Source organism: Nycticebus coucang, chromosome 11 (assembly GCF_027406575.1).
Source record: "Nycticebus coucang isolate mNycCou1 chromosome 11, mNycCou1.pri, whole genome shotgun sequence".
Classification (NCBI taxonomy): Eukaryota; Metazoa; Chordata; class Mammalia; order Primates; family Lorisidae; genus Nycticebus; species Nycticebus coucang.
The window spans coordinates 73,705,972-73,719,003 of NC_069790.1; the positions used below are offsets into that span (position 1 = coordinate 73,705,972).

The 13,032-nt window shown below is 35.5% G+C and overlaps 1 protein-coding gene across 3 annotated transcripts in view; it reads right to left on the reverse strand.

The window, feature by feature from the left end:
* The window catches only part of PHTF2 (putative homeodomain transcription factor 2), a 152,951-nt gene that overhangs the window by 29,836 nt on the left and 110,083 nt on the right, over nucleotides 1-13,032 (reverse strand). For all 3 annotated transcript variants that reach the window (XM_053553881.1, XM_053553882.1, XM_053553880.1), the window contains 3 exons: nucleotides 9,264-9,450; nucleotides 6,372-6,527; nucleotides 1,721-1,939 (listed from right to left, as the gene is read on the reverse strand). In XM_053553881.1, the coding sequence (XP_053409856.1) occupies nucleotides 1,721-1,939; nucleotides 6,372-6,527; nucleotides 9,264-9,450 (562 nt within the window). The remainder of the gene's footprint in view (nucleotides 1-1,720; nucleotides 1,940-6,371; nucleotides 6,528-9,263; nucleotides 9,451-13,032) is intronic.

A 13,032-nucleotide genomic window follows, 5' to 3' on the forward strand; every position in this document is an offset into this window, starting at 1 on the left:
TCCATCCAGGTAAGTACAAAAGATGTAAAGTTTCCATCTTTTTATGGCTGAATAGTTATCCAATGGTATACATATACCACAGTTCATTTATCCATTCATGGATTGATGGGCATTTGTGTTAATTCTACATTTTAGCAATTGTGAACTGAGCTGTGTAAACATTCTAGCACAAATGTCTTTATGGTAAAATAATATTTTTTCTTCTGGGTAGATACCTAGTAATAGGATTGCAGGCAATTGCAGCAGTAACAAAAATAAATAAATGGGACTCAATAAAGCTAAAAAGCATTTGCGCAACTAAGCACACAACAATGAAAACAAACAAACTTTAGAATGGAAAAACATATTTGTATGTTACGAATCTGACAAAGGGCTAATACCCAGAATCTACAGAGAACTCAAACTAATCAACAACCAAAAAAGGAGCAAACAGACACCAATAGAACCTTCTCTGAAGAAGGCAGATGACTTTTCTACAAACACATGAAAAAATACTGATCCTCCCTAACCATCAGAAAAAGGCAAATCAAAATCACAGTTACTTGGTTTTAATGACAGGATTTGATGAGGAGTTGGCTATGAGAGAGGTGAGGAAGAGTGAGGACCACCAAGTTTCTGGACTGGTGAGTAGGTAAATGGAGACACCACTACCGAAGATTTTGAGTACAATTTGAAAAACAGATTTAAGGAGAGATTGACTACATTTTAGATACTGATGGGACATTCAAATAAAAATATTCTATAAAAGTGTGCCGGCTAATCTGAGTAGTACCCTACTACTATGTGCTATAAGGGTGCTAATAAGGGTTCATGCTACATTTTGAAGACAGCGTATTTTTCTTATTAGTTGATGTTGAAATATTTTGAATATAATGTGTTAAATAAAACATTAAAATTAATTTCTCCTTTTTGAAGTTTTTATTTTTATTTTATTTACTTTTTTTTTTTGTAGAGACAGAGCCTCACTGTACCGCCCTCGGGTAGAGTGCCATGACTTCACACGGCTCACAGCAACCTCTAACTCTTGGGCTTACGCGATTCTCTTGCCTCAGCCTCCCAAGCAGCTGGGACTACAGGCACGCGCCACAACGCCCAGCTATTTTTTTGTTGCTGTTTGGCCGGGGCTGGGTTTGAACCTGCCACCCTCAGTATATGGGGCTGGCGCCCTACTCACCGAGCCACAGACACAAAGGCCACTGGAAAATTTAAAAGTATATATGTGTGACTCTAACTGTATTTTTTTAAAAACAACTTATGTAAATGTCTTACATCAGCTTCAAATCTGCCTAGAGAACCGGTACTGTATTTCTATTGAATGACATTACTATAGGTGCTTGGAGATAACAATTTGACATTCCCGAAATGTGTATTTGTGAATATAATATCATATATTCACATCATGGTGGAATTTAGACCAAAGAGTACATAAATGTGACAATAAAGTGTGTTAAATAAGAAAAGGAGTAACATATCTAAAACATAATTTGACTTACAAAACTCCATTTACCAGCAACCTCTCAGGAACAAACACAACCACAATATAAACACTGAAATTCTATGTTTTGATGAAGCCAGATCATAACTCACATAAAATGAAAAAAAAAAAAATTTAAGAATATTATTTATTCAATTATAGCTTTTCTTCACCTCTGTAAAATGTGAACATACATTCAAAGGAGCTTGACTGATAGCTCCACATAACCCCAAAGTGTAAACCAACCTGATGAAAAGGGTCGTCTCTATATTCTTTTTTCACACATGGATTAATCTGAGGATTTTCCACATCTGTCTCACTGGTACAAGATGAACGGCATTCTGCACAATGTAACAAGTCTTCCCATAATACATCTTCTGTTTCAGATTCTGGCCTGGTACTCTCAGAATCCTGTCTGGAACTTGAACAGCGAGAGCTGCAACTAGTACCCGATTTAGGGGCATCCTGAAATCAAGATGTTCTTTGACATTAATACAATTCATGTACCCCTTCCAACTCAAAGGATTCTATCAGAACCATATATTGCTACTTTTGCTAAGACAACAAATACACTGTCAAAGGACAGTGAAAGAGACAGCAAAACATTAAAAAATATATTTGATTTTAAGCAGTAACAAAAGGCCTCATTTCAAAATGTACTTGATTTCATAATTCAGCTCAGATGTTGCTTTGCATGCAATGGTTGTGCCTATTTTCTCTTACAAACAGATTCAAATTAATTTAAACTTCTAGTGGGTAAAGAATGGTAATAGTCATTGGTATAGCCACGTATGTTCAAATCTTTGTTTTTAACCGTTCTCTATATCAACTGCACCTTTAAAATGTTGTGTATTTTCCCTTTGTCTTTCCCATGCTATCACCAGAGCTATAAACACCTGCTTATTTGACCACGGCCTAGAAGGCCTGCTCCTTCTTTCCAGATTACCTTTCCTAAAGTGCACCTGTTCTTGCACTCCTTTAACCAAAGTGTCTCCCTGGTTTCCCTCTACTCTCCCGGATAAAGTTCAAATTCCACCACTGCACATGCTTATCTACATACATGCTACTTTCTGACCTTGTCTTCCACTTCATACCACAACCTCATCCTCCAGTTGACACTGGGCTACTCCCTAGCCCCTAAACACAGCTGTTCTATGTAACTCTAGCCTTTCATTATGCTCTCACCTCTATCATTCATCTTGTTGTCCTTTAAAGAGATGTTGAAAATTCAGTGAACATGGTAGCTTTTTTTTTTTTTTTGTAGAGACAGAGTCTCACTTTATGGCCCTCGGTAGAGTGCCGTGGCCTCACACAGCTCACAGCAACCTCCAACTCCTGGGCTTAAGCGATTCTCTTGCCTCAGCCTCCCGAGCAGCTGGGACTACAGGCGCCTGCCACAAGGCCCGGCTATTTTTTGGTTGCAGTTTGGCCAGGGGCCGGGTTTGAACCCGCCACCCTCGGTATATGGGGCCGGCGCCTTACCGACTGAGCCACAGGTGCCACCCAACATGGTAGCTTTTAATCCAAACCTAGCACAACGCAGGGACTCAACAAATGGTAATTTAAAGCCACCTACCTAGAATGATCACTCTGTCCCTGAAGTAAGTTATTAACATTTATATTCACTGGACAATACATTTTACATTGCTGTTTATGTTGTTTCACATTTGCAAATACCTCATAGACTGTAATTCTCACATATATAGTAAACCTACAGAAGACAGATTTTTTTCTTTTGTCATCCTTACCACAGGAAATAAAATATACTGAATGATTGAGGTACATTATTGATAATTAATCTATTGATATTAGACTGGGGCACCATGAATCTATGTTTAGTGTATTGCTAAGAGTGTGAAAAGGGCTATTTGTTTAGGGACAAGTAAAAATGTTTTAAAAGACATGAACAGGCAAAAGAATGAAGAAATGAAAAGGGAAATAAAACACAGAAAGAAAAAAGGGCAAAACCCACTCTGCTTTGTTTCAGAAAGAGCACTCCAGAAAAATTTCAGATTCACTAATGTCAACCAGAAACCTAGAGTATAAGCAATTTTCATTATAATAGTTACAATAGTTTTCACTAGATACCAAGGCACAGAAAGCATTAATATTCAGTAACTATAATGTTTTTGATAAAGCTAGCTTACTATCTATCAGTAACTTATGACGTAGACTTGCCGATCAGCTTCAGAAGTAAGTAAGATTTAGTTACTGTTTAACTAAAACTAATGACTGATTTCAGGGCTAAGGAAGTATCTGTAATTCTTCATAAGTGTTTTTTGACAAATACTGACTAAAAAGTGGGCCATTTTACAAGTGCAAAATCTAAAATTTATTGCCTGTAATTGCTTACATTTCAAACAGAATTTTATCTGCAATATTTATGTGATGAATAGCTATTCTGAATTTCACTTATAAACTGCTAAAGCCTAAAAATAGGAAATTTTAGAATTGAAGAAAATAGTTCAAATTAACCACACTTATTTTATTCTGTTCATTTGAAATCTTTAGACAGACAGCCAAACTGAACATAACAAATTTAGAGGACATCCGGTATATCTCTGAAGGAAATATGTTTAAATGTTTTACGCTAAGCTATTTATGCCTAATCTTATTTAACCCTAATAATCTGAGGAGGCTGGTCTTATCTCCCCCCCATATGGATGCAAAAAAGACTCTGACAAGTTAAATATTTTTCCCAAGGTCATTTAAACGGTCATTCTCCAGACCCATGGTTCCTTCATTATACGTCCTATCACATTACCTTTATTAGATGAAAAGCTAATTTATAATTGGGAGTAAAAATTGGAAAATACTTGTAGAGTTGAACAAAGGCAAGACAGAGTAGGAAACAGGACAAATGTTACTTAATAGAAGCTATCAGTTCCCTAGGACACCTCCTGCATCCCAGACAACCAGGTAATCCCACCAGCATCCTCCCAACAGGGGACTGCAAGAAGCCAACCAGACATAGCAGGTAGCTAAAAAAAAAAATTAAAAAAAAAAAAAAAGGTAAAAACAAGGGATTAAACAAGAGTCTACACATTAAAAGACAAGATTTCCCACCTCATCTCTAGCCTCTTTGGTGCCCAACATCATGGAAGCCTGTTTTATTGTCTACCATCCCATCCCACCAGAAAGCTGAATGATTCTTCCTCTAAAACTAGATGCCCTTTAAGAGTTTATCCACAGATCTCACTGCTGACTGGGAGGCTCACAACAAATGGCCCTGTTCCTGTCATATTTTACAGTGAAGCCCACCAGTTCTACAGACACACAAAATGATTCCCCAAGGGACATTTTTTCATTTCTTTTTATTAGTTGGAAATCTTTTATAAAGAGAAATTAAAGTTCAAACTGTTCCATCTTTGGCTCCTGAGTTCTTCTTTAGTAACCTCCTTGCTCTCTATCATATAAAGAGGTTCCTAGATCATTCTGTGTTTTTCTTACAACAGTCAGGAATCTGGCATCAGCTATTTCTTCAAGAAGCCCTGTGTGTGTGTCAAGTGATAAATTGCATGAGGTGGGTGCTAGAGATGTTTGTTCATTGTGTTTGGATGGGCCCAAACAATTTTTTGTGCCTCACCCTTAAAGAAAAAAATATTACCAGTAATTTGAAGGAAGCACAGCAATACTATTAATACAAATATAAGACAGCACTGTAAGTTTTGTCTCAATTTTATTTACTCAAAAGAGACTTTATTTTGCTTTTTAAAAAGTATCCTTTAAAAGCTGGTTTGACTTAAGAGTCAAAATTTCTCAGAACTGAATGAAGCTTTTAAATATCTCCCTAAGTTCTTCAATTACAGATGCAGAATATGATGACCAGATTTTTTTATGTAATCTTTTACATCATTAAAAAAGATTTAAAACAATCAATGCTTATCAATTATCAGCCTTACTTAGCTTGAAATCCAGAAGATTTTAAGCAACATATTTATTTAAAAGTTAAGATTAGGAAAATAATGTTCTATGTTTCAAGACTTTCAAAATAGTTCAAAATATAGTTGCAAACCAAGAAGAGCAAAGATCATGGGGAGTGAGAAAAGTACTTCTAAAGCCAAATGTTTTACTCTGTAGGAGAGGGTTCAAACAGTCCTCTAACTCCCTTCCAGGACCAACTGATTTCTAACAGTACACAGAGTAAGACTGTGATTTTACAAGCTTAGTTATCTGGTTTAGGAACAAAACAAATGATGTGGGTGGAAAGGGAATGAGGAGACAGACATTCCGGCATTAGTGTCCAATGATAGCCACTGAGAAAAAAAGCACAACAACAGACACAAGAAAAATTAACTAGAGACACAACCAAAGAGAAGAGTATGTGAAGAAGTTAACTCTGCTAATTTTAATACTCTGAAGGCATTCATATTCCTGCACAGTATAACACTGGATTTTTTCACAAGTTTAAACCAAAATCATAAAGAAAAAAAGACAGAGAAAGCAAAGTCAGAAAAAAGTAAGAAAAAAATAATTGAATTTTACAGTGTGAGGACTTAATAACCAGCGAGAGTAACATGAAGGAGGTTACTAGAATAATCTAACTTTGCTATAATCAAGAAGGTATAAAAGCTTTTTGAGGTGTAAAAAAAGACAAAAATAGGAGTTTGTAGATTGTCTCTCTAGGATGATCTTATTCAAAAGCAAACAACAAATGCTGTATGAGTCTTCAAAAATAATGCACAAAATGAGTTCAAATATGTGATTATTTATCAATATGTGCAATACATAAACCTAAAACTGCTACTCTATAAATCCAGATCACATAACAGTAGCAGATACTGACAGTAATGGGAAATATTTAATTCAACAACAATTTCAACTGCTGAATAAAGGCTGTAACTTAGTAACACATCAAGCAGCTATGTATGTATATATTGAAGGCCAAGGTGTATACCTCATTAGGGTAGTGTTTCTTATAATGGTGTGACTTTCTGCTCCGAAGAATGCTTTCAGAAGCCCTGTCCACACGACGGTGTAGTGAGTATCCTGTCTCAGGACCATCCTCACTGGAGACTTCATCAGAGACATTTGTTATTGTCCTTTGGGTATCCTATGTTGGGAGTATACAAAGAGAATTATATGTCATTTCTAAGTGACTTTGTAGCTTTTAAACTGTGAAATTTTTAATTACACATGCATATATATGTACATATACCTTCAAAATAGCTTTAAATACCTCAAAGTGATTAGCACTACCTGATTTTCTGAAAATGTCTTTAATCAGTGACTATACCTTAAAAGTACATTTTATTTTTAAAAGTACTTCAACAGCCATTTGTCAAATATTGCCCTGTAACATTTCCGTTCATAAAGATTTGAAACAGTTAATAAAAATAAAATATAAAACAAGAGGAAAGCACAACAGAAGCTATTTAAAAGAACTGGAGAGGGCTAGCACAGTGGCTCACGCCTATAATCCGAGCCCTCTGGGAAGCGGAGGCGGGTGGATTGCTTGAGCCGAGGCGTTCAAGACCAGCCTGAACAAAAGCGAGAAAGAGATGGTGTCTCTACTAAAAACAGAAAAACTAGCCAGGCAGCACCTGTAATTCCAGCTATTCAGGAGGCTGAGGCAACAAGATTGCTTGAACCCAAGAGTTTGAGGTTGCTATGAGCTATTACACCACGGTACTCTAACCTGGGCAACAGAATGAGACTTTGTTTCCATTTTTTTTTTTTTTTTATTAAATCATAGCTGTGTACAATAATGCAATCATGAGGTACAATGTGCTGGTTCCATATACAGTCTGAAATATTTTCACTGAACTGGTAAACATAGCCTTCATGGCATTTTCTTAATTATTGTGTTTAAACCCTTATACTCTACACTTAGTAAACTTCACCTGCACCCTTCCAAGATGCACCCTAGGTGTGGCCCCACCAACCACCCTCCCTCTACCCTTCCTCCTCTCCCTTGCCCTCTTCCCCATATTCTTGTACTGAGAATGGGTTATAGCCTTCATATGAAAGCTATAAATTAGTTTCATGTTAGGGCTGAGTACCTGAAAAAGCCATCAATTGTAAGAGCTGAGCAAGAGGGAGTGCATATGTGCAAATACCAGACAGACAACATACTGTACACATCAATGTGTAAGAGACATCTGGATTTTAGAAATTCTGAAATTAAAAGACCCTAGAGTGTAATCTTTATTGATACCCTTACGCTTTTCACCTAACTCTACTATGTAATACATACCTAAAAATGTGTTTGAAAGCTGTATGAGTGAAAACTTAGCTGTTGAGTGATTAACAGTGATGTGAGGTTTTTTTTTTTTTTTAAACTTTCTTTTTTTTTTATTGTTGGGGATTCATTGAGGGTACAATAAGCCAGTTACACTGATTGCAATTGTTAGGTAAAGTCCCTCTTGCAATCATGTCTTGCCCCCATAAAATGTGACACACACTAAGGCCCCCCCCTCCTCCCTCCATCCTTCTTTCTGCTTCCCCCCCCATAACCTTAATTGTCATTAATTGTCCTCATATCAAGATTGAGTACATAGGATTCATGCTTCTCCATTTTTGTGATGCTTTACTAAGAATAATGTCTTCCACTTCCATCCAGGTTAATACGAAGGATGTAAAGTCTCCATTTTTTTTAATGGCTGAATAGTATTCCATGGTATACATATACCACAGCTTGTTAATCCATTCCTGGGTTGGTGGGCATTTAGGTATGGAGAAACCTCAAAGCACTCAACCTAGACCTCCCATTCGATGTGAGGTTTATATTATGAGAGAGTTAAGTGCTTTAAAAATCAGAGTAAGGAACAGTATTTCACTGTAGGCCCATGAAACTCTACAGCTACTAGTACTAAAAATATATGTCTGTTCAACATACCTACTTTATTCAAAATTATAGAATCCTCTTTTCTTATTTTTTCAACACAAAATGTTTAAGATTATATTTCTAAATGTAAAAGAGGTAACATCTTTTAATTTGACCATAGTTTTTTTCACTATAATAGATTTTAAAGAGCAAATTATTAATTTAAAAAAATTAGTGAAACAAAGAAATAGAAGATATTACACTGGGTTTTGTTACAATAAACCCAGAGCCTCTTTAATTACTATTTTGAAAAACTAAATAAATGTTATTGTTAACAAATATTTCCTTAGTAAGATTTTTTTTTTCAGATTAAAAAAACGTGCTGACAATATAGGTAGAGAATATAGAAAAAAACAAGATATATTCTCAGAATATGAATAGAAAACTGGTTTCTTAGTTCAGCTTTTTGAACAATTTATATGTTCTACTTAATACAATTTCTTACACATATGGAAACAGAGAAAGAAAAGGTAAGGCTTAACAAATAACAAGTATAAATTATAAAATGCTTTAATATTTTGGTAAATTGAAGCCATCAATTCATATGGTACCACATTATAGTGGAAATCAAGTTTAATCATGATACTTCATCTGATTTTCAGCGTCATCTGTGTTACTTACAAAGGCCTACACAATAAATTCTGGACACGATACTTACTTTAAAGCAACAGTTCTCAACCTGTGGGTCGAGACTCCTTTGTAACAATGAAAATACATCCTGCGTATCAGATATTTACATTACAATTCATAACAGTAGCAAAATTACAGCTATGAAGTAGCAACAAAAATAGTTTTAGGGTTGGGGGTCACCACAACATGAGGAACTATATTAAAGGGTCATGGCATTAGGAGGCATTAAAAAGGTTGACAACCACTGCTTTAAAGGCAACTACTGTATCTTAATCACTTTCCATACACTAATATAAAATCACACAAGCAAACTATTTAAGAAGTCACACTTACTTTGCTGGGAACATTCCTCAGTGTTCCTGTGTTCCAGGCTGTCTCCTCTGGTCGAATAGTTTCACACTGAGGTTCATGGTTTTGTATTCCATCTTCACTGTTTTTAACAGTCTTTTTCCCATCAAGGGATACATAGCCATTGTCAGTTTCTGTAGATTTATCAATTGAATTCTTTGCTTTCTTCGATCTAAAAAGTAAAATACGCAGAAGCATATTTTGACTTAGCTTGTTTTGAATGGGTTATTGATAGAAGTTATAATCTGTTAAATTATATCTGATAGTTGTTTCAGAATTGTAATAGCCACTCTATTTTCACAATTTAGAAATATAATGTCTAAACAGATAAACATGTAAATTTAACATCCTAGTTAAGCTTATTTTACAGATTTGAAGAGTTACAAACAGCAGTTCTAAGAGACATGCTCTAACTTATCAAAAAATTCTTAGTCAAAATTGCCTCGTCCTTGAGCTAAATCTAGTATCAAAATTTTACCTACTTATGGTAAATAATATATTTTGAAGTTTTATTTTAAAAACTATTATAGTAATTTTTAGGTTAAATTGCAATTAATGGTTTAATACTCTACCCAAACACTTTACCGTTAGTGTATATACATAAATATTGCTGATAAAATTCATTTTAATACAAAATGGAAAATAACATTTTTTGTAATATAAAAAATATGAAAAAAGGGAAGACTTTAAATAAGTTTCTAAATAATGGAAGAAGTAAAAATAATACAACAAAATAGAGAAGTAACCTCTTTCACCCACTGAAACAACCTCTGGAAAAAAACATTAGTAATCATGTAACTTATAAATACCTAACAGGCTAGAACTGAGGATATTCATTTACAAGAATAATTTTTTTAATATGTAAATACAACATGGGAAATAATAAATAAGACATTTTTAATTAATAGGCAAATGCTTGGGGGAGTCCTCTTAAAAGACAACAGTGGGTGAAAGAACGGCTATCCAAAAGAAATGGTTAGTAGACTATAATGTTAAGTCCTACGCATAATTAAAATGTGCTCAATGCAGATTAAGTCTATCATAAAACATTTTAAAGCAATTATATTTAAATAAGTTTCCTTGAATTTTTCCCAGAGGTATCAGTTTTATAAGAAAGGAAAAATAAAATTAGTATATTGCCTTCAATTAGGTCAAAAAACAAGTTTTCTTTTTTTTAATTAAATCATAGCTGTGCACATTAATACGATCATGGGGCACCATACACTGGTTTTGTAGACCGTTTGACACATTTTCATCACACTGGTTAACATAGCCTTCCTGGCATTTTCTTAGTTATTGTGTTAAGACATTTACATTCTACATTTACTAAGTTTCACATATACCCTTGTAGGATGCAAGTTTTTTTTTTTTTAAATGCACCAAAAAAAACCCCACCCCACATTATCTTTAATGCTACAGTTACTCAGTTCTATTGGTATCTGTATTTTATAAGTGGGCAGGACCTTAGAACTCATCTATTCTAAATGCTTATTTTGGAAAGAAGAATTCAGAAGCCCAAAGAGGTCTAACTGACATTTAAGGTCACATACCCAGTGTAATGAGAAGCACAGCTGAACTAAAGTACAGACATTCTGACTATGAAGTTAATTATATCTCCATACTACTTCCAACTGCCCACTCTTTGGGAAACTGCCTATTAGGATTTCTTAACATACCCATCAAAGCCTACAAAGTTTGTAAGTCTTATGCCAATAGGCCCCTCTTCTGCAAGGTTCCTTAAAGAAGACAGACAGACAGACCATATTTCCCACATGTTCTACAGAAACATTACTGCAGAGTTGTAAAGACTGGGAAGTCCACAAGAGAAAAACACAAACTTAAGTGGGAGGGAAAAAGGAGAAGGGAGGAGCATTGGAGTGCCCTTATGTCATTGGCAAAATGTAAGAGTATATAGCACACCTCCTGGGTGAGGGGCACAGATACAGCTTGGACTCTACCTAACATATGCAAACAATGTAACCTCATCATCTGTACCCTCATATTAATCTGAAAAAAAGAAAAAAGACTGGGAAGCCCAATCTACTGACTTTTTTCTTCCTACATAATCCTCAGAGGCAAGGACAGACCAAAGAACAATGAGCATAGAACAGAGATCATTTAAGAGTGGCAGAGAGAGGGGAGAATATTAATTATAGTAGAGAGGGGAATGGGCAAAAATAGAAAATTAAAGGCACAAAAGAAACTTGCAAACTTCTCTACTTGGGGAAAAAAGTGGAAGAAACATCAGTTATTAATGTTCCCTTTACCACATCTGCATTTTGAACATCGTGCAAAATGAAGTTATTTAATATCCTGAAGATGTCAGAAACTCAAAGATAAAGAAAAGGTAGTGTGCTAAAAAGGTATTTATGAAGGCTCATGGAAATTAGACTAGGTTAAGAAGGGATGAGGAAAAGGGGATAAATGAAGTGAAAGAAGACTGGAAAACTTGGTAGAACCATTAATCAGACAGAATGTGCAAGAAGAGAAATTTATTTGGGAAGAAAGATGGGACATGCTGAGAAATATGAGTAGGCAGTTGAAAACATGGGCCTGGAGGCCAGGAGCTCAAAGCAGAAATAGTGGCTGAAAATTTGGGAAAAAGTGCTATGCGAACCAGAACTCTATAGGGTTAAAGGATAATGGCCTAGTGAAAGGGTCTTTGAGTCAGTAAAAACTGCTGCTTTGAGCATTTTTCTAAGGTCAGGCGTCCTCAAACTTTTTTAAACAGGGGCCAGTTCACTGTCCCTCAGACCGCTGGAGGGCCGGACTATAGTTAAAAAAAAAAAAACTATGAACAAATTCCTATGCACACTGCACATATCTTATTTTGAAGTAAAAAAACAAAACAGGAAGAAATACAATCACACTGCCTCATGTGGCCCACGGGCCGCAGTTTTAGGACCCCTGGATATGTATTCTTAACAGGACAAGGTAAAGACTATGTCAAACCAGGTAAAAGAGTACTAGTAGCACTGATTCCGTATTATACTTGTCAGCTAGCTCTCATTTCCTCCCTTTCATATCCCTGACGCCTTCCAATCTTGTACAGGTTGTTTCTCTTCCCATTATCTCCTCAAAGTGCATGTAATACTCTCAGGAGACATGAACAGTAAGTTATTAAGCGACATAGACTATTTGACGCTTCTCACGAAGCAAATGCCAATCAAGCTGCAATGGTAAAGGAAAATACTAAAGGTTAAGTATGACCCTCAGAGTTTACAGAGTAGCTCAAAATATAAGCAAAGGCAACCTCAGTGAATGGCAATGATAGCACTTGCAAGAATATCATTGGAGTGGGACAGCAGGAGCAGCTCAACGACAATCAATAATGGCAGCCCATTCAAGTACAATATTAGGTCTCCTGGCAAGGTCAGGAGATGGGTTACACATAGGGAATTAATTGAATAAGTAAAAATAATCAGGATAATGGGAATCAAGTTTTCTTCTGATAGAAAAAGAAGATATAAACATAAAAAGGAGAAAATATAGGATTAGCCCTGGTATTATATTTTTCACTGCAAAATCATAGTATGCAAAGGATTAGCCCTGGTATTATATTTTTCACTGCAAAATTTATAGTATATCCAGATACCTATAGAAATAAATTAAATGTAAAGGGATAAACACACACATTTTCTTGCTGAGCCCACTGAAAAGGTCTGGGATTAGCAACACTTCAAAAGCAATAAGCACATCTTACACCCAGATTTTGGTTTCTATCACCAAAAGAAAGTAGCTCATCCAGGGCCGG